The sequence below is a fragment of the Theobroma umbraticum genome, unplaced genomic scaffold, assembly GCF_002168275.2.
Source record: "Theobroma umbraticum cultivar Fairchild unplaced genomic scaffold, ASM216827v3 scaffold_81.0, whole genome shotgun sequence".
Classification (NCBI taxonomy): domain Eukaryota; kingdom Viridiplantae; phylum Streptophyta; class Magnoliopsida; order Malvales; family Malvaceae; genus Theobroma; species Theobroma umbraticum.
This window is the reverse complement of record NW_018397268.1, coordinates 4,947,127-4,969,071: the sequence shown is the minus strand read 5'-3', so window position 1 is coordinate 4,969,071 and position 21,945 is coordinate 4,947,127. Positions and strand designations below refer to the sequence as shown.

At 33.7% G+C, this 21,945-nt stretch overlaps 1 protein-coding gene across 2 annotated transcripts; it reads left to right on the top strand.

Moving 5' to 3' along the window:
• The first annotated feature begins 4,993 nt into the window (after nucleotides 1-4,993).
• On the top strand, nucleotides 4,994-20,281 carry LOC110425615 (phosphatidylinositol-3-phosphatase myotubularin-1-like). 2 transcript variants are annotated; one of them, XR_002446047.1, is made up of 20 exons: nucleotides 4,994-5,323; nucleotides 5,409-5,477; nucleotides 5,799-5,873; nucleotides 6,668-6,739; nucleotides 7,611-7,680; nucleotides 8,935-8,984; nucleotides 9,710-9,999; nucleotides 10,162-10,235; nucleotides 10,329-10,392; nucleotides 10,586-10,651; nucleotides 12,003-12,102; nucleotides 12,202-12,315; nucleotides 14,502-14,671; nucleotides 15,725-15,809; nucleotides 16,174-16,386; nucleotides 16,867-16,926; nucleotides 17,062-17,126; nucleotides 18,384-18,663; nucleotides 18,812-19,649; nucleotides 19,864-20,281. XR_002446047.1 is itself a non-coding variant. In XM_021440538.2 (19 exons), the coding sequence occupies exons 1-19, from the start codon at nucleotides 5,213-5,215 to the stop codon at nucleotides 19,328-19,330; spliced, it is 2,547 nt and encodes an 848-aa protein (XP_021296213.1). In that variant the 5' UTR covers nucleotides 4,994-5,212; the 3' UTR covers nucleotides 19,331-20,281. The 2 variants fall into 2 exon arrangements, 1 of the variants encoding a protein (XP_021296213.1); XM_021440538.2 differs by having other exon boundaries at nucleotides 18,812-20,281.
• Nucleotides 20,282-21,945: the final 1,664 nt, after the last annotated feature.

Here is a 21,945-nt window from a genome sequence, read left to right as displayed (position 1 = left end):
AGACATTAGCCAAGCTTATAAATACCGTATTGTGTTCATTTGTAAAGCACACCAAGTTTACAAATATAATCTCATTTCTCTTAAACTTTTTTCTCTTCTTTCTTTCTTATTTCTATTGCCTTTATGTTGCTTTAAGAACCTTTGTGTTTTTTATTGGTTTGTTGGATTTTAAGGTTAAATTGAGCTTGATGTGAGGTGTCTTCCAAAGTTCAAGGTCGTATAGAGTTGAGTTAAAGTCTCAACACGTTAAACTAACATGTTTTCTCATGTGCAAGCCCAAAGAAAGATTAATAGCCTTGAATTGGATGAAGAAGAAAAAAAAGAGAAACACATTTTCTAGGATTTAAACTTGAAAGCTTTACTATCATGTTAAGTAGGATTATTGATTGCTCAAAAAAGTTTACATTGCTTTTATATTTAAATTTTAACATGCCTTTTACATGCAAGTTGGGTGAATGATTTATAAGCTTGCATGTGAAACCAAGTGTTAAAAAATGTGCAAGTTGAATAAAGATTAAAGAAGTGTTATATTTTATAGTAAGGGAAATTATTGCTTAAAGAGAAGAAAAGTAGAGATAAAAAGAAAAATAAGAAGAACTAGATGAAGGGTTAGTCAAGGTTAATACTGATGGTGTTTATGATGATGTACACATGAAAGTTACTATTGGGATAATTGAGAGGATGATCATGGAAGAATTATAGCTAGTGAAAGAAGGCTTACAAGTGCAAATTCTGCCTTAGAAGTTGAAGTAATAACTATGAGAGAAGGAACCAAGTTAGTTAGAAAAGGCAAAGGTTTAAAATGATATTTCAAAAACAAATTCAACAATCTTGGATGAATACTTGAAACCGAGACAAGCTTGTTGGGATTGGAGATTACTACCTTGGATCCAAATTATGCAAATTTATATGAAGAATTTTGAATAAGTTAAGGTAAATGGTGTTAAGTGTGAGGCAAATAAGGTAGTAGATTGGTAGCAACTCAATCAAGAAAAAGGATGTGCCTTTCAAATTAGATTAATAAACCTTGGTCCTACTTTATGCATATTTTAAAAAAGGTTAAATGCTTAAATTGGGGCTAAACATTTGGGAACTTTTCCAATTTGAGGGCTAAATGTTTCGTTTGTAACAATCAAGGGCCACACATTTCAATTACTTATAATTAAGAGCTAAGTTGACAAGTGGATGGAGCATATATCACATGCGATAGAAAATCACATGAGTTAATGACATGATAGTTGACTTGGCATGTTATCCAAATGATGTTGTTTTGATCTAAATCCTACGCTTAATTTTTTTCCAATTTCACTCGTTCTACTTCACCTACTCTTTGATCCAACTTTGTTCTCCTTAGAGATGAGCACGTGCATGACAATTGGTAAGATGATACCAACTCATGACATCAAACATTGTGGAATGTGTTAACTCGTGTTTAAAGTATGAAGGACAAATGACATTCACTGTTTTGATCGAGTTCATTAGAGACATGTTCTAGCGTTGTTTCCAAGAGTGACACGAGTAGGGCGTCAAAGTTTCCATGCCTTATAAGCCTTGGACTATCTCTTAGTTTAGTCAAAAATTCAATGAAGCACATCACTTTTGATCGAGTGGATGATTTGTATATGAAATGCTGGCCATTTTCATTAGATGTTAATTTATTAATGATTTGTATGAAGTGTTGCTAATGGTTTGTACGAAGTGTTGATATACCAAGATTTGCATGATTTTTGGGTGTTTGTGAATTTCTCTTTAGAATATGCATATATGTGAGAGGCCATGCTTGCATAATGTGTTGTTAAACACCATCATTGAAAAAGTTGTTCCAGACATGTTAAAAAAATGATATTGTTACATGTCATTTTCTAAATATTTGTTATATAACATGTTGGGAGATGTTATTGTTACTTTTTGTGGAAAAAATATTGTTAACGTCATGTTGAAAAATGTAGTATTACACGTCATGTTCTAAAATTTAGTTATTACATACCATGTTAAAAATGTAGTTGTCATACATCATGTTAAAAATTTAGTTGTTATGCAACATGTTGAAGATTTAGTTATTACAAACCATGTTGAAAAATGTAGTTGTTACACTTCATGTTAAAAATTTAATTGTTACACATTATGTTGAAAAATGCAGTTGTTACACGCCATGATAAAAAAAATTATTACATGCCTTATCCTAATTTGAACTGTTTTGACATGATAGAAAAAACTTTTTAATAAACCTACCTTTTCGTACCTTACACGACAAGACAGACAATATCTGATAAGTTGATAGCAACGGATACCTGACTAGATGGTGAGACGATGGAAACTGAAAATGATTAGAGAGGAGATGTAGATTGGAGATGAGAGAAGAAGAGGTAGAATGTGGGTAATTTGGGTTGATGGTGGAAAAACTAAAATGATGGAAAATTTTAACTAATGAAAGTAATCAAATAAGGAAAAATAAAGTTATTTTTTCCTAGACAAAATGGCATCGTCACCAAAAATCCAATTCACTTGCCACATTAGAGGCATGCTGGGAAATGTTATTGTTACTTTTTGAGAAAAAAATATTGTTAATGCCATGTTGAAAAATATAGTATTACATGTCATGTTCTAAAATTTAGTTATTGCACACCATGTTAAAAATGTTGTTGTTATACACTATTTTAAAAAATTAGTTGTTATGCGCCATGTTGAAAGTTTAGTTATTACAAACCATGTTGAAAAATGTAGTTGTTACACTTCATGTTGAAAATTTAGTTGTTACACATTATGTTGAAAAATGTAGTTGTTACATGCCATGATAAAAAAATTATTACACGTCTTATCCTAATTTGAACTATTTTGACATGATAGAAAAGACTTTTTATTAAACTTACCTTTTCGTACCTTATATGATAAGACAGACAATATCTAATAAGTTGATAGCAACAGATACCTAACTAGATTGTGAGACGATGGAAAGGGAAAATGATTAGAGAGGAGACGTGGATTGGAAATGAGAGAATAGGAGGTAGAATGTGGGTAATTTGGGTTGATGGTGGGAAAACTAATATGATGGAAAATTTTAACCAATCAAAGTAATCAAATAAGGGAAAATAAAGTTTTTTTTCCCTAGACAAAATGACATCGTCACCAAAAATTCAATTCACTTGCCATGTTAGAGGCATGTCGGGAAATGTTATTGTTACTTTTTGTGGGAAAAATATTGTTAACGCCATGTTGAAAAATGTAGTATTATACGTCATGTTCTAAAATTTAGTTGTTACATGCTATGTTAAACATATAGTTGTTACACACCATATTGAAAATTATACATCATGTTGAAAAATGTAGTTGTTATACGTTATGTTAAAAATTTAGTTGTTACGCGCTATGTTGAAAAATATAGTTGTTATACGTCATGTTGAAAGTTTAGTTGTTACATGCTATGTTGAAAAGTGTAGTTGTTACATTTTATGTTAAAAATGTAGTTGTTACACGTTATGTTGAAAACTATAGTTGTTACATGCCCTAATGAAAAAATTGTTACACGCCACATCATAATTTGAACTATTTTGACTTGATAGAAAAGACTTTTTAACAAAATTACCTTTTCATATCTTACACGATAAGATAAATGATATCTGATAAGTTGATAGCAACAGATACCCAGTGGATGGTGAGACGATGGAAAGGAAAAACGATTGGAGAGGGGAGGAAATGAGGTAGAGTGTGGGTAATTTGGGTTGATGGTGGGAAAACTAAAATAATAGGAAATTTTAATTGATGAGAGTACTCAAATAAGGGAAAATAGAGTTGTTTTTGCCTAGTCAAAATGGCATCGTCACCAAAAATCCAATTCACTTACCACGTTAATGGTAAAAATTTAAGTTAGCGTCCACATCATGTGCATGTCTTTCACGTGCTAGACACTTTTTACCTTAATCCTTAATTATAAGGAATTAAAAATGTTTGGCTCTTAATTGTTACAATTGAAATGTTTGACCATAAATTGACCAAAACCTAAAACTTTTGATCCTAAATTAAGCATTTAGAAATTAAAAAAATGATGAACTTCCAACTATATCCGAAGACAATAGAGTGATTTAGGCTAAAAATAAGGTATCACACCTCATACTTGAATCTTATGATCATAGAATTTTAGTAAAATCCTAAAAATCTCATGTGTGATGAATTTGCTACAACGACAAAAACAAGCAAAGCTTTGGGATTATAATTGTTTTAATCACATTGTCAAATTAAGCCTTAGCAATAGAACTTGTAATTGGAGGAAGAAGGATAAGAAAAAGAGTAAATTAAGTACCTGTTTGGCTTAGTTTTTTTTTTTTTGCTTAAAAGCTATCATGGAGCTCTTATGAAAAATAATAACTTTTAAAATTAAGTTAAATCTGTTTGCTAAATTTATTTTTATAAGTTCTTTTTTATAAATAAGCTGTTTGACAAAATAATTTATATAAGTTCTAATTTTGATTAAAATTATCATAAAGAGTATTTAATAAATAATTTTCTATTAATCACAAATTCTTTTGTTCATAATGGAAAAAAGTTAATTTTAGTTTTTTATTTATAAAAAGTATAACAAGTATTTTTATATAACATAAAATTTATAATTAATAATAAATCATACAAAAATGAAAACAGATAAAGTTGAAATTATTTTTAATAGATGGGGATATTTTTGAAATAAAAATAAAAATTTTCTTAAAAAAAGTATATTTTTTTAAAAAAAGAGAAAAAACTCTTCTTAAAACTTTTTTTAAAGCTCTTTATTTAAAATTTTATTTTTTTAAAAAAATTATTTATTTTTAAAATTTTTGTTTGATTTTATTTTTATTTTTAAGAAATAAATAAATTTAAAAAAAAATTAAATCAAAGAAGCACTAAGTCAAAATATTTGATGTTACAAGATGGCTAAATAGTTTGATAAAAGTACTTTTTCTTTTCTTTTCTTTCTTTGTTTTTTTTTTTAATAATATGATTTGAATGTGAATTTTGTCGTAGATATATGTTTTGTGGAATCAATCATCACTCATTACCATCATCATGCCTTTCAACTATAATCCCGTATATCCGCCCCTACAAATAACATAACCCACACGTCTCTTTCGTTTTCTGTCTGTCTCTGGACAAAACTTCAACTTCAAATTTGTAAATAAAAAATTTAAAGAAAAAACCAGAAGAGAAGTGGGGAGAAAATTGGACTCAACAACCGACGGGCATGGCTGCACCGAGGCCGCGTCGATCGGTCTCCGTCAGAGACCCTTCTGACGGTTGCGAAAGGTTGGATGGTGCTGGTAGTTGGGACGCTCTTGAATGGACCAAAATCGAGGTTTTCTTTCTTTTTTTTTTCTTGAATTCTAGGGTTATCTTTTTGTAATTAATTTATCATCTATGATTAAAAATTTTAATTGTAGCCGGTTACGAGGTCGGTTTCGCATGCCAATTTGGAGTTTCTGCTTGAAGCCGAGCGAGTTGTAGAGGAGGTATTGATGAATTTCTTTTCTTATTTTGAATCTTATTTTCCAATTAATTGAATTCTTGAATTATAGGGTGAAATTTGAAATGATGGTTGTAGGCAATTTGTAATTAAGATGACTCGTTGAAAAGAGAAATTCAAAGACTGTTAATTTAGTATGAAACTACGAAAGCTGCTGAAGAATCTTGAATCTTCCTCTGCTTTTGTTATATTCTTGATTAGTAGGCATATGCCTTTAAGATAAAGGTTCTTTTTCTTTGTTTGTTTTTGAAATGTTATGAATAGCATAATGAAAAGTAATAGCATTTTGGAATTTAATTTTTTCCAGGGCCATGGTGTTGTTCTTGTTAATATTGATGAGGCCGGAACATTGTTTGTTACCAACTTTCGTCTTCTCTTTCTTGTAAGTATATGCATTTTGACATTGTAGTATTTGGTAAACTGTTGCTTGTGCATTATTTGGCCAACATATGCCAACATCATGTTAGCCTGTTACGTGACTGAAGAGATTTAGTTTAGCAGCACAGACAAGTATTCTGGTATTGCAAACTTGAAATAGATGACATTTGGACATAGCGATTATAGAAAATTAGTTCTAAGTGCCTAACAGTTTACTTGATACTTGATATTTTAAGAGATGGAGTTCAGCCTCCAGTTTGTTCAGGCAAATGGGTCAAAAACTTGGAGTATGTGTATGAGCTATGCTTAGGTTTTTGTTCAGATTGATCTCAGCCTTAATATCAGAATTAAATGGTTTCACTTGACTATCTGCTTTGGCGTTAGTATCTGTGATGAAAACTGTCAATCTCAGAATCTAATTTACTTTAATATTGCTTCAGGAGATGTTAATATGAAATTATTCTGCATGATGGGTATTTATGTCAAGAAGAAAATGAAGATTTTTAACAGAAATAAGTTAAGAACAGGAGGCTGGAGAGGAAAAAAGAATTAGCATAAAAAAATCATTAGTAGAGATGAGAAATATAATAGTGCTCATATGAGTTAATGATGATAATAAAAGTTGGACAGGGTATTTCATGGCTGCTGTGGACTTCATTGTTTCTGTTGCATTTTGCAATACTTCAATGAAATTGCCATTCTTGAATCTCTTTTATGTGTACGCCTTGGTAGTACATGTATTTATTCATTTCTGTTACAACTTAAATGTAATTGATCAATTTTCCGCTTTTTCCAAAGAGTGAAGGCACCAGAAATATTGTTCCACTTGGTACCATTCCGTTGGCAACCATTGAGAAGTTCAACAAAATGGTAAGTTATTATTTGTTCTTAAGTCTGGGAGCTTTGCATTTTAGATACGGTCGGGAAAGATTGGGCTTATAATAGAAGAAGGAAATTGGGGCAGGGAAGGGGGCATGGGGGAGGGATGTTAGTATGAGTTCAGAGTTTATTCATAATTATCTGTTTCAGTTATGTTAAGTACTTAAGATGAAATCAATTTGCAATAGATGGAGAGGCCCAACAATATAGGGCCACAACAACCTCAATACTTAATAGATGTGGATAAGACCACTTAACAAGCTGCGTAAAAAGTTTGTTGGAATCAACCTAAGGGGGTTTTGGACCAAGTATTGGGAAAAGAAGAAAAGCTGTTTCATGAAAATCTTTAGTCATTTGTGAGAAGATATTTGAGCAGCAAGTTAAACCATCTGTTTTTTAGAATTTCATGAGGTCTTATGCACATATTAGGTCAAGTAAAGGCTGAATGTCATCCTCAGTTACTCTATGGACACTTATGTAATGTTTAGGTCTATGTGATCTAAGATTGACTATGTTGTTATCTTCTGCTAAGTGAGCTTATTTAACCAATTTGGCTCAGGATACAGATAGGGTTTTAAACTGATTGTTCCCTGTCCTATTTGCTTAAGATGCCTAGATATCCAATAGTAGTATGTAACAAAAACATAAAAAGGACATGCAATAGCATAGAAAGTGTTTTAGTTCCTAAATTCATGCATGCTTATTATTGTTTAGACAGGGTTAACACACACACACACAGACGCCCTTTCCCTGTATGACATTCTTTTGTTTTCTGACTGTTGGATATTAGTTCCCGCTTATTATTCTTCATTTTTAGTGGATAATTTTGATATCTGTTCTTCTTTGGGCCGAATCTGTGTAGGTAGTGAAGATTCAATCAGCTCCTCGTCAAACTGACAAGACTTCATCACGTCGTCTTCTCCAGATCATAGGTATGCTATGGACCTCCTCTAATATCTCAATTGTTAAAAATACTGTGACTGAATGCCATCGAAGTAACAAAAGATTGTTCTATCAATTGTGAGGTCCACCTTTCTGGTTCATATAAAATATTTATTAAACCATGGCAGCCTATACCTAAATGAAACTCTGTCCATTGATCCCAATTAGTTTGCAGTTCTAGAAATTAGGTGCTAGTAATTTAATTTTCTAATAATTGTTTTATCATGCTCCTATTGGATTCTGCTTGACTTTTGGTGATGTCGAATACTAGAATATTTTGATTTTCTATTTAAACTAAAAAACTGTTATTTGTATTAATTGCATTGTTTCAGTTGATATTCTAGGGGCAAGAGCTTTTCTGGTCTCACTGATGTAAGGAAGTAGAAAGAGTCAAACAGAACGGAGCAGTGGTTAAAATTGACATAGAATTGAAGTTGTTAGAAGAAATTACAGTTTAGGTTTCTGGATGTAGAATTGATGTGGCCTTTCAATGAATTTGAATGGCTAGATTAGATAAGGACCGCTTGTAATCAAGCCCACTAGGCTTGAGTTGCTGTATCCTGGTATAAATGGTCTTTTAAACTCATTGTAAGTAGGCTGTCTTATTCTAATATCATATGTTAATGGTTTATAACCCTCAGCTCTATGTTTGTTCTTCCAACTTCAATACTACAAGTTTAACCACTATTCTGTTCTTTTCTTTTACTGTTTCTATTATTGTAGAATGCTCAGCAATTCAGTTCTAAACTCTGTTGTTCTAAAAGCCATAAACTTACCAATTTCATTTGTCCAATAAATAGAAAGGAGCCAAAAATATGGGGAAAAATAGTAATTTTTTCTGTTCGATTATAACATTAAATTCATTTTATTGTCTTGCTCAAAATATGTTATCAAACCAGGTCATCTTAAATTATAAAGCTGCTCCTTATAACGATATGCTTCAAAAGGAAGTGTAGGACAAAATTGTTGATCTTGAGGGGCTCTTGCTGAACATCTCCCCCTCAATCTCTCAATTCTCAACCCAATTTCAATTTATTGTTTTTAAAGTTGTATGCATTTTTGATTACTCATGCATCTTCGAATTAACAACCAGGCTGATTTATATCTTCTACATGCAGTTCTGTTTAATTTTTTATGCAAGCAAGTTTCTATTTGCTTGGGGCCATGGACACTGCCATGTTAGTTTTCTGACTTAATTGGTGTGGAAATAGTGATGGACCTAATGGCTTCTCTTCTTTTTGCAGGAAAAGATATGAGAGTTATTGTGTTTGGCTTTCGCCCTCGTACAAAGCAGGTCAGTTTTAGTGGTCAATTCTTTGGGCTCTTTATGTGTTCTCAATAATTTTATTTTATTTTTTTTGCACTTGAGCAGTTGGCTCAATCGTAACTGAATTGAATCTACCCTTCCCCAAATCCAAATCCAAAAAAAAAAAAAGAAAAAAAATAAAAAAATTTTGGGTTTTGTCAATTGTGCATAGGTGCATTTGTTATATCAGAAAGACTTAAAATGAAATGTAAGAAATTTCGGCTGCTAGTTCTCCATGACTGGAGCACTGCTGCTCTATTATCTCCCTTTGCATATTTTCCTGTTTCAGGCAACTTTTAAGTTTTGTTTTAGGCAACTTTTAAGTTTTGTTTTTGCCTTTGTGTTTTTCTTTTCTCTTCGTTTCTTTTGGAGTTGAGATAATGCACAGCCCTCAATTAAGTTTGGATCTTAGATTTTGAAGGAAATAAATATGCTAGAATTTAGTTGAAAGGACTATGAGTCCATGAAAGTTACTTCTAGGCATTAGTTGGTGCTTTAGCCTCTTACAAAAGGAAACTTTTTTGTGTAACTTCTTGGAAAAATGAATATTTTACAAGTGAAAGGAAATTTTAACTCCTAATTAGTTATGTTGCATCGTAGTTAATTTGGAAAAGAAAGGAGTAAAGCTATTCTATTCTTTGACGTCATGGTTCAGTGATTAAAGTTATTTTATATAAAGAAATTGATGTGGATGTAATTTTTTATCCGTGTAGAGACGTGTTATATTTGATTCATTATCAAGATGTACAAAGCCAGCAAGAATTTGGGATCTTTATGCATTTACTTGTGGACCATCCAAATTCAGCAACCCAAACCCAAAGGTGCGATTATTGAATGAGTACTTTCGCCTTCTTGGGAAAGGCTTCCGTCATGCATCAATGAATATGATCGAAGATGGGTCATTTACATTGTCTAATGATTTGTGGAGAATAAGTGATACGAATTCCAACTATACAATGTGCCAAAGTTATCCATTTGCGTTGATTATTCCAAAAAATATAAGGTAAAATATTGAGTTCCTTTGAGTAGAGAGGAAGAAGAAAAAGAAATTAGATCCTCTCATTCCTCTTTTTCTTTATTGAATTACATCAATTGTGGATAAAGCTGATTTCATAGTTTTGATAGAGCTAAGGAACTAATTTTTATGCCTGGCTACTGATACTAGTGATGAAGAAGTGATCCAAGCTTCAACTTTTCGTGCAAGGAGTAGGATACCTGTAGTCTCTTGGTGTCACCCTGGTATACAACAGATTTAGTTGTTTCATTTATTATTATTAGTTTTTGAATGATATATGTCCTTACCTATTTTGTGATATGCATGGTGAATAACAGGAACTGGAGCAGTTCTTGCACGTTCATCACAACCTTTGGTTGGTCTTATGATGAATATGAGGAGGTATTCCCAAGTTTTGAATTAACCCCCAAAGCCCTTGAGTGAAAAATAAATTTGATGTATATTGCATAATAAAGTTTAATAAGATAATGGTGCAAGATGAAATTGATGTCTATGACAAGCAACTTATTATTTGTTTCTCACAAGGCTCAGAATATGAAGCATCTGATTGTTTCTTTTTATGATTCTGCTATAGTAATGCCGATGAAAAGTTGGTTGCTGCTCTTTGCACTCAACTTGTTGATGGAAAGGGTTCAAGGAGGTACACCTTTTGTTCATTCTTTTATGATTTCATAGGTTGTTTTTCTTTATCATAAATATCAGCATCTACTTTCTTACTGTAAGCCACTCCTGGAATAACGAGTGCATATTGAATTAAATTAATTGCACATTTGGTACCTGATTTTTGGCAAAATTTGCAAATTGGTACCTGATGTACAATTTGCACCTCGAACTTTCAAGTCATGTACCATGTTAATCAAACTCTAACACCACAGTGTACACCATATGGAACCGTCAAGATGCTTTTCAACTTCAATTATAAAAATATATATTTTATTTTACTTGGACGGTAAAATCCTGCCCAAGCTCGGTCAATTTTTGGATGCCACTAAGCATCCATATGGGATTCATGTGGAATTTTCACAAAATATTTAGCAATTTTATGTAAACACGTGGTGGACACATGGCACAATTATTATATTGGTTAAATGCCACATAGGCAAGCTAACAGTGTTAGAATTTGGATTATACTATTTGAAAGTTCAGGATACGAATTATACATTTATTTTCTTTAAGTACTGATTTGTATATTTCACTGTAGTTTTAGTACCAAATATGTAATTAACTCTATTAAATCTGGTTATATATTTTATATTCCACTAGGTTTTATAATGATGGCTCATTTTCATCATAACATGGGACCTTGCTCATAGAGAGAGCTCCTCATTGTTTATGTGGATATTTTACAACATGCCTTAATGATGAACATATGCTTTTAAACATAGGTTAATTACACATTTGGTATGTCTATTATAGTCAAATGTTTGATTTAGTATCAAAAGTTTCAAAATGCGCAATTGGATATTTGAACTTTACCTCTTTTAAACATGTTGCAGTTCCTGCTAACTCTGTTTAGTCAAAGTATAATTTGTTCTAGATAACTAATAAAAATTGCCACATGTCCATACAATGCCATACCATATTGCCACATCATTAATGGACTCCATAATGTGTCAATAGTGGAATTTTTTCTTCCTTTAACCCATGACATGGCAGTGACCTCACAGATGACATGGAAAAATGATGAGGCATTCTATGGACACATGGTGTACTTTTTATCAGCTATATGGGACACATTATACTTTGGCCTAATAGAGTTAGTGAGATGTGCTATATTGTTAACAGAAGCAAAGTTAGATTAACTAATTGTGCATTTTAAGACTTAAGGTACCGAATTGAGTGTTGGACTGTAGTTCAGGTATTTAATACATAATTATCCCTTTAAACTTTTAATGCTGTGTTACTTTTTGGCTGTTGGCCAATAGGTGAAAATAATTTTCTTAGAACTGTAGTGTTACCTTTTCTTTCATATTACTCTTTTTTCCATTTAGGAAGCTATATATTGCTGATGCAAGACCAAGGAAAAATGCATTGGCAAATGGAGCAATGGGAGGCGGCTCGGAGTCATCTTCAAATTATTTTCAATCTGAGGTCTGTATAAGGTTTGAGCTTGCAAGTTTTGCATCTCTGGCTCATGAAATTTGCCATTATAGGTTTTAGTGATCTCTGCTTCTTTATTCTTCTTGTCAGATAGTTTTCTTTGGGATAGACAACATACATGCGATGAGAGAAAGTTTTGCTCGGCTTAGAGAATATTTAGATACTCATGGTGCCGCATCATCAGATGGAATGTCATCATTCTTGGTTAGTACTGCAATCCTAATCCTATGAAGATCATAATCCCTTACTATTTTTAAAATGCATCGGCAAAACCTTTTCAGACTAGAAGTGGATTTAGCTAGAGTCATGATTGATATTTGATGCATTAAGGCTACATTTGGAGAGCATGAAAATGCTTTTTCGAAAACCTTGTCAGCATTTTCCCATGTTTGGAAAGGGGGAAAGACAAAAGTGGGTGCAAAAAAATTTTTTGGGAAAAAATTTTTTTGGGTCAATGGATCCAATTCCATTGATCCAGGAAATTTGTCTTATGCCCTCTAAGAGCGTAACACAATTTCCCAAAAATAGAGCCTCCACCTCAATACTCTCTTCCTCTCACCTGTCAAACCCATCTCCCGCGTGTCTCCACCAGTGCTGGCAATATCTTCTCTCCAGCACCAACCACACTGTTTTGTCCCACTTTCGACCTCCTCCTCATTCTTCAAAACTTATTGTCTCCTCCATAAACTCCCTTGCTAATAAGCAGACCTAGTTGCCCCATTCCCTCCTCTTTTTCTCTGCTAACACATTGTGAGCACACTCAAATCCCCTCATTCATCCTTTGAACTCCCTCACCTCCTCCCCCAAAAATCATATCTGTAGCCCCACCTCTCCTCATAACGGTAGATATTTCAAATAATTATCACGTTTTTTTGGTTTTCTACTTTTTAAGGTTTTCAAGCATTGGGTGCTTTTGAAGAAGATTTCTAACACAAAAGGGATTTTTATTTCATTTTTTATCTTCATTGTTGCAAGTGAAGGAAAACTCAAAAAGGATGATTTTGTAGTTTATTGATTCATTAACTTTACAAGTGGGTTTGGATTGAGACAAACTGTTGAGTTATGAGATTATTGTTTGTGTTATTTTCCATTGATTCATCATCTTTTTGTTGATTTTATTTTAACTTTAATTGAGTTTCTTTTATGATGAAGGATGGTTGTGATAGAATGATAGTTGCACTGGTGACGAAGGAATGAGTTTTCAGTGAGTTTACCAAACATTAGAAAGTATTTGCTATTCAAAGCACCAAACAATAGAAATTGTTTTCTTTTCAGAAAAATATGGTTGAGGAAAAGAAGTTTTCCCAGAAAGCAGTTTCATGCTTTTTAAATGGAGCCTAAGTTGGCAAACATTTGTAAAAGCATTCATGTACTCAATACGTATGGTTATGGTACACTTCAATACACTTATGATGTATTTGAGCCAATACCTAATTGAAATCTGGTTAGCTTCTAATTACGTAGAAAACACTTTTAATAAATTCTTTAAAGTAAATTATTAAATTTTCTCTTATTTTAATTGTTTAGGAATTTAAAATTTTCACATTAAACTAAAATTTTAAAGAATCTATAAAAATTTCATTATCTTCCTTGTATATTCAAAAATATAAAATAAATGGTATGTTTTGACTATTATGCATTTAAAGAAATTGTGTGCAGACACAATTAATATGAATGTGCATATATGAACACTAATACAAAATTTATTATATATATCCGTGCATTATATGCAAATATATGTTATATATTGTTTCTAAAATATTAAATTATTTTTTATTTATGCAAATAATATAAAATATTTTGTGTATGCATGAAGTTGAACAAATAAAACAACTTCATTGTTCATAAAAATATTTTACTTTTATTTTAAAATGTCACTATAATTGTTTTACTTGATACTGATAAATTTTAATTAATTTTAAAACTTTGTACTACTATCTTATAATTCGACTCAGTTCTTTCGAATTAAAAAATTAAGATTTCGATTCATGGTATGGGTCGTGATAAGATAATTATGTGCTAGACCTTCTTGCTAAAGAAATTATAGACTAACAAAGTTTTTTGCCTAGATCAAATGTTAGCTGATAATTCCTTTATCTAAATTCCAAGGGTATAATACTATGAACTTGATTTCTCCTTGTTAAGAATAAATCTATTCAATGATTTATCATGTTGAGTTTTAGTTTGTAGTATATTGAACTTGAATCTGTTAGTATGCTAGGTGGTCAGTGTTTGGCCATTCCTATTTTTTAGGGTCTTTGAAGGTGGTATAAATCATAAATATTTTGTTGACAAGAATTTTACTTGAAAGTTGATAAGCTCTTGTTGACTATCCTTAAACATAATAGTGTTGTGGTGAACATCTAACCTATGGCAATTTTAACTTACAGAGACATGGGGATTGGACTTGGGGTGGGGGAAATCTCAGCAGTATGTCTGCTTCAGTATCGACCCTTGGTGACAGTGGTTGGTTAATACATGTTCAAAGTGTCTTGGCTGGTTCAGCTTGGATTGCTGCACGCGTTGCTTTGGAGTCAGCATCGGTGCTTGTGCATTGCAGGTCAGAATTCTTTAAATGTCATACCTTCATCTATTGATCATTTAAATGTTTGTTGCATTTGAGTTTATTTATTTTTAAATTTGATTTGAGAATGTACTATTTCTTTCCATTCTCTTTAATATTGTTATTTCTAGGTCATTTACCATAATCTTTGTAACTTAGTGGTCACCACTTGAGCAAGTGAAATGGGTCATTTTTGGTTGAATGGCACTGGCTTTATTGTTTCTTCTGCTCTCATAAGGTCAAATTATTCTTGTTTATATATCAGTGTTTAATTGGGGAAACCTGTGTCAAGGTACTGAACCGGGTCTAGTTTTAACATGAGATGTGGAGGAGTTTATTCATCTACACAAGGTGTTCTTGTATTTGCATGGGTTTAAATGACATGACAGATGTATTATCAAAAATCAATTTATTGCATGATCAAGTTTTAGCAAAAGGTATGGTCCTAATTCCATAGATGACCCTTTGAACATGAACTTTGTGACATCTGCCTTATGTCTGTTATTTGGTGCAATCAAGCGTTTGAACTGTTCTATTTTGTTTAATTGAGGCTGTTCACATAAATGTGTTTAACTGGTGCTGAGTTGGTTAAATTGAAATCTTAAAGTTAAAATTGAAAAAAAAAGAAAGGAAAGAAAACATGTGGAAAGCTGTTTGTAATCCAATCCCAAGCCCAGTAGAAACCTCAAGGCAAAATTTGATTGTGATAAAAAATGCAACTTACACTCAATTTATCTTAGAAAATTAATTGAGGAAAAAGATAAAAAGGGGAGTTCCAGCTTTCTCTCCTCATCAGTCCATGGCCTATGCCCTGAGGCCACTACCAGGCTCATCTTCCCTTTCCCCCTGCCAAAAGAAGATGTTGCAATGCTCCAACATCCTCGCTCATGCCAACAACTAGCATTTGATGATGTGAATGCCGTTACATTTGTTGTTGTTTTCCTTCTTTTTCTTTTTGTTTTATATACAAATACACTCGACAGTTAGCTTGTTAATTTAATTTTCTATTTTGGTGTTTCTTTCTTGTGCCTGGGTGGTTTTGCTGTGCAGCGATGGATGGGATAGAACAAGTCAGCTGGTTTCACTTGCAAACCTGATGCTTGATCCATATTACCGGACATTCACAGGTTTTCAGGTATTTTTCTGAACAAGGATCTTCTTGTTAACCAACAACCCCACTCCCACTGCCCTTCATGCTTTTGCATTCTATATCTCTCATTCGCAGCATTACAACCCAAGGCTGATTATTATATATACTAGGTTTTCTCTGAACCTTTTCCTGGTTCATATTTGTTGTATGGGACTTCATCACATGTTTGGCCTTACTTTAAAATCAATAAGTGTCATCAACAGACACCTCAAATGTTGTGGTTTTGCAGTTTAATTTCACTTGGTCACATCCACATTTGATGCTGATATTTTTTCAGTGCCCTGGCAACTTGGGAATAACCACTTACCCAGGTTTTTCTTAAATTCTGGACTATTTTTTCTTGATGCAGGCACTTGTTGAAAAAGATTGGCTAGCTTTTGGTCATCCATTTTCAGATCGTGTGGGAATGCCAAGCATATCTGGAACTTCGTTTGAATTAACCAGGCAATCTTCTACTGGAAGTTTTTCATCATCACCCATGCGTCAATCTTCAGGATCATTCACACCTCAAGCTTCTAATTCATCTCATGCGCAGAACAATTATTCCCCCATATTCTTGCAGGTTCTTGTGCTGAGATATATTCATGGTTATTCAATCAATGACATAGCATGTGTTAATTTTCACATTTAGTGGACTTCCAAAATTATAAGAAAAATGATTATGATATTTCTGAGGTTTTGGTGAAAGTTCTTACCCTCCATTAGTTTGGCAAATAGCCTCTGTCCCCCCACAAAAAGAAAAAAGTAAAAAAGTGAAATAGCTGTTCAAAAGTTGGAATATGCTCTGAAAAGGGATGCCATATCAAATACCTTTTTAATGCCATTATTTTTGTTGGTGGGGGCAAAGGGGTTTTCTAAACTAGTGGGGTGTTAATGTATTTTCACTAAAACCTAAAGTGGCTAGTATTTTCCCCAAATTATAATTAATAATGTTTTGTTTGCTGATATAAGTTGATGATTAGTTATGAATTGCTATATGAAAAGTTGTGTTTTATAAGACTTTCTTTTAACCGTTGTGATTGGACATCTGCTTGTATTGCAGTGGGTTGATTGTGTTTCACAGTTGTTAAGGATGTATCCATTTGCTTTCGAGTTCTCTTCAGTATGTATCTTTCTTTTATGCATGACATTCTTTTATCCTGTTTCTTTATGGTTATTCTTTGCTTTCTCTGTAGTTAATGATATTTTCCTTTTTTGGATAAATAGTTAATGATATATTCACTTTATGGTGATTCAGACTTTCCTGGTGGAATTCTTGGACTGTGTTCTTTCATGTCGTTTTGGAAATTTCTTGTGTAACAGGTAATTTCCCTATCATTAGCATTAAGCCTGTATGTGCCAACTTCAATTTTGCGTTATAATGAATTTGAGAAATGCAAAATGAGAAGTGGGGGTGTGAAGGAAATAAATGGTGCAACAAACACTTGGGGCCTATAGAGGCAGCGCATGTGATCATTGTCAATTCTATATATTTGTTACTGTTATGAAACTCAAAGTAATTCCTTGTTTACAGGAATTAATATACATCATTGTTTCTGAATGTCCTTGATCCAGACCTTACAAATGATCTAAATTTTTTCTAAGATACACTAAGACAGAGATAACATAATGTCAGTGTTGCAAAAATGGAAAAGGACACAACTGGATGGCTGGACCAGTTGAATTGGAACCGATGGCCTGTCTGGTTCAATAAGGGAGGCAAACTGCCCTGAAGTTGAGCTGGTCTAAAACCGGTTTGATCTGGTTTTTAAATCAGTTAAACTGTGCTTTTGGTTAAAAATTTTGATTTGCATTATTAATTTTAATTTTTTTGTAAGTGGCAAGATTTGAATATTTACCCTCTTTATTGTTAGTTAACACTCTAACCATTTAATTAAATGTCTCTTTTTAAATCTTTGTATCATATTTAATGTACATTTCATGCTCTTTTAACAAATAGAGGTTGAGATTGAACCGATCAGTTAAACTGGTGGATTTGGAAAGTGGTGGCACCACTGGTTCAATCCCTGTTCTGGTTTTTCAACCATTGCATATTATCAAGCATGTGTTAAGCAATATATGCACTTCACTTCGGTGATTATGTTGGGTTCATTCCACATGATGAGAAAAGTGGTTATCTCTATCCTTATCCTTCATCTAATACAATATCACTATCCTTTTCATTATTTTGGTTCTTTCATAGGAAAATGTGGAATATTTGTGCATAACACCTGTGGGCATCTTTATTTGGAAATCAATGCATTTATCATTGCTATTTTTGCATTTAGCAAGATCATAAGCTGGGATAAATTTGTAACAAAGCTTATGTACCTTCCACTGCATGAGTTCTATATATTGTTTCACAAAATTTTGATGAGTGTAAAATTATTTCCGTACTGTTTAACAGTCCAAAAACTGTGTTGTATAGCTGAGGTAGCTGCAATAGTACATGAAGTTTGTTTTAGATCTTTTGAAGACGACCTTGTGGAGTCAAAAGAAACATTTTCTTTATTTTCTTTCCCTTTAAATTTCTGCGACCCCCTTGCTCATTTCTTGTAATTGTTTGATTTAAATTTTCAGTGAGAAGGAGAGACAACAATGTGGTGTCTATGATGCTTGTGGATGCTTGTGGGCCTATTTGGCTGATCTGCGTTCTTCAGAGGGAAGTTCCCATGCCCATTATAACCTCTTCTATGATCCATTGAAGCATAATGGGCCACTTTTACCTCCCGCAGCTGCTTTAGCCCCAACCCTCTGGCCACTATTTCATCTTCGCTGGGCTTGTCCTTCTGAATCCCAAGCTGGTGAGCTCGAGGCTGAATGCAGGAACATGGCTGTTAAGTTTTCTGAACTGCAAAAGGTATTAGATCTTACAATTTTTGGCCACTAATCCTTCCTTCTGGTTAACCAGAAATACATCATGCCCTGGATAAATTGGAAACATGTAACAGGATACACTACGCACAAGCTTTTTCAGAATTATTTATTGGGTGTTTTAATGCCAACAGGCTAAAGAAGCTGCTAAAAAGAAAGCCAAGGATTACTCAGTAGCCATGGAAACATTGAACGCAGAGTTACGAAATGAGAAACAGGTCAGCAAATCAGCAATGATCTTGGCCAATAGAGCCAGCAAGGAAAGTGCAGCTATAAAGCGAGCTGTACAGTCGCTGGGGTGCAGGGTTAACTTTACAAGTAGTGGTGATTGTACTGTTGATGTGGAAAGCAATCCAACTGAAACCCCACAAAATTTTATGTGTTCTTCCAGGAGAGAATCTGATGGTACGATGGGATGTGATGAGAAAACAGATTTATCTGTTTCAATTACAGTTGTGGCAGATAATGTTGTTTCCAGCAGTCCATTTGGTCGAGTGTGTGAAACTTTATGTCCTTTGCGTACACGGGATGGGGGCTGCCGTTGGCCAGATGCCGGTTGTGCTCAGCTCAGTAGTCAGTTTGTAGGACTGAAGGCAAATTTTGATGCATTTGACCAGCTTTCTATTGATGATGATTATTTTCAGTCTGAATGAGAATTTGGATTTCTAGCTAAGCTTAGGGTATATAATCAGTTTTTGCCTCAATAATCGGATGTAAGGTTCTTTTCTTTCTTGAAGAATTTGAAAGTAGAGTTCACAGATTTGTTGCAAGAAACTGGAGAATTTGGCTTTCTTTATCAGAAGCAGACTAGAGGTGTGGCATAGAGATAGCGACCCTAGCTTTTTGGATGGGTCTCGGGATATGTTGTACAGAGAATGCAGAGTCTATTGTTATCAATCTAGTTAGATGTTGGAGGACAGAAGCAAGAAATTGTACATTCAGGAGGCTATCCTTGGTACCTTTCTTAAGGAGGTGCGTTCAGTATTGCTATTACATGACCATTCTTTTCTTGAATAAAGATTAGTTTGTGTACAGATTTCAGAGACTTTATTTGCAGCAGTGTCACCCAGCAATCGTTGCTTACTGAGTTACTCCATACAATTCACTTGAGAAAAGTTGCTTTGCTTGATCCTCATATGTTCTTGCTTTCTCATTTTTAAGCTGTTAATGCTACTCTTTATTGTAGAATACAAGCTGAGCTAAGCCGTGAATGTTTCGAATGAGCTAGGTTGTTCCCAAAGTACAGCAGTGAGAAATTCCAGGTTTCGAATGAAGTCCAATTCAGTTTCTTCATCTGCAACCATGAGAACAGTATATGAGTAACATAATGCATGAATATTTCTCCTGAAAGACTAGGATTTTACAAGCATGAATCTTTTAGGTGTTGCTTGGAACAGTTAAAGAACTGGCTTTGCACTAGAAAACTACCAAATGAGCTTTCCATTTTTGCTTAGGTGTTTTAGGGAAAAATGGGTAACAAGTTCCCCATTGTGCACCTGCTTAAGTGAGACTTGATGGGTTATTCCATTTCTGTAAAATTTTCAGTCCAAACAGTTGGTGAAATAAACCATATATATATATATATATATATATATTACATTTTATGCTAATGCCCTATTTCTTACCTTCCTCTAATAACATTGTAAAAGGGTATGTGAAAACAGGTGGTGGGGGTGCGGAAGGAGGGGGAATAACTAGAATGGACACTTTTCCAACTCCACGAATATGATGCTTTGGGACTATAAAACATCCTCCCACTCTCCCATTTATGTTGCAGAAGTGTATCCTGACTAAATGCAGGATATTATTGAATAAGGTTGCCCTTCTTAGCCAGCAGCAGTAGAGTTGTCAAGTGGATGGATCCATGGCATTACAGATGAAGCAGGCTCTTTTCATTATGCATCATCGATCTGTGGTACTTCCAATTCATTTACAGTTCTGACTCATCCTTCGTTGTTGGTCAATCAAAGTGCCAACTCGTCCTCCACATAATGCTCTAGAAATATTCCCAGGTTCAAGCAAATCAAATACCACAACTGCACAAAGAGCATATGAAATTTCAGGAAAATACAAAAGGAATGAGTGCAACTAAAATATTACATTACCAGGAATTCCGTTCTCTTCACAGTATGTAATGGCCATCGTGTCCATAGACGATAATCCACTGGAAACCACCTGCCTCCCTGCCTTTATCAGAATGGCAATCATAGACACCATCACCCTTTGTACCTTGAAGGAGTTCGTAAATTCCTCCACCCCTAGCAATCTGCACTGCCACCCTATTAAATACAAATTTCCAATCAGAACAATGGATAAAACTATCACATGAGATGAGAAACCAAAGTCCTATTAATCACGAAAGCATGTACATGTAAGATCCTTTCAATCTTGATTGTGACCACTCGTAGACAGTAATCTCCAATGCAGGAATTATAGATGATGACATGAAAGATTAAGTATTCGAAATTATTTGGAACAACAAAAGTATTCGAAATTCCAGTCTTAAATTTCATAGATACAGTTGCATACATTTAAACTCCGCTCCATCTCCGTTTCCGAAGAAGCCGCATCTTTCGCTAAGGGCCTCCGCAACCTCCTCCCAATCTCTCCCGCGGTTGAGTTGGTTAAACTTTTCAGTATAAGCCTCGAGAAGACACGCGATCGCTGTGTCCGACCACTCTTCGCGGTCTTTCCGGTACTCGGGTTCGGGTTTCTTTCGTGGGGGTCGGGGTTCTGAGAAGAATCCGGCTTGTCCTCCGGGGCAAACGGAGTTTTCGGATGAGAGCGTCGGAGGCGCGTGGCGATGAATGACATGGAAAATTAGCTAATCTTCTGGGCCCACAATGTGCAAGCTATTTCTCCAACATCTTCTAGGCCAACGCTGCAACTTACCTGGATTATCCAATCAAAAACTTCTTTTATTATTATAAATATCAAAATATTACTATATAATTAAATTAAGATAAATCAGCTAATATTTTGCAAGTTACTTTGTGACATTTTTTCCACTAATATTACATAATATTTATGTAAATAGTAGAGCCAATTAAAATCCATAAACAGGTTTACTAGGTTTGATTTAGTATAATTATTTCCACAAGTAAATTTAAAGAGTTTTCAAGTGTCCACTAATTGTATTAATTGAAATAATTAAATATATTAATGTAATCATTAAGTAGTCATTGACAATTTAGTGCATGAAGTGCAAATTTACATTAAATAGGCAATATTCATTTTACCTTTAAAGTCAGGGGAGAGGGGACCTTGA

Excerpts from the sequence above, each read along its gene's own strand:
- LOC110425615 (XM_021440538.2), top strand. The coding sequence starts at position 5,213 with ATGGCTGCACCGAGGCCGCGTCGATCGGTCTCCGTCAGAGACCCTTCT. Across the intron at positions 10,393-10,585 it reads CTTATGATGAATATGAGGAG|TAATGCCGATGAAAAGTTGG; the intron begins GTATTCCCAAGT and ends ATTCTGCTATAG. Across the intron at positions 16,387-16,866 it reads ATTCCCCCATATTCTTGCAG|TGGGTTGATTGTGTTTCACA; the intron begins GTTCTTGTGCTG and ends CTTGTATTGCAG.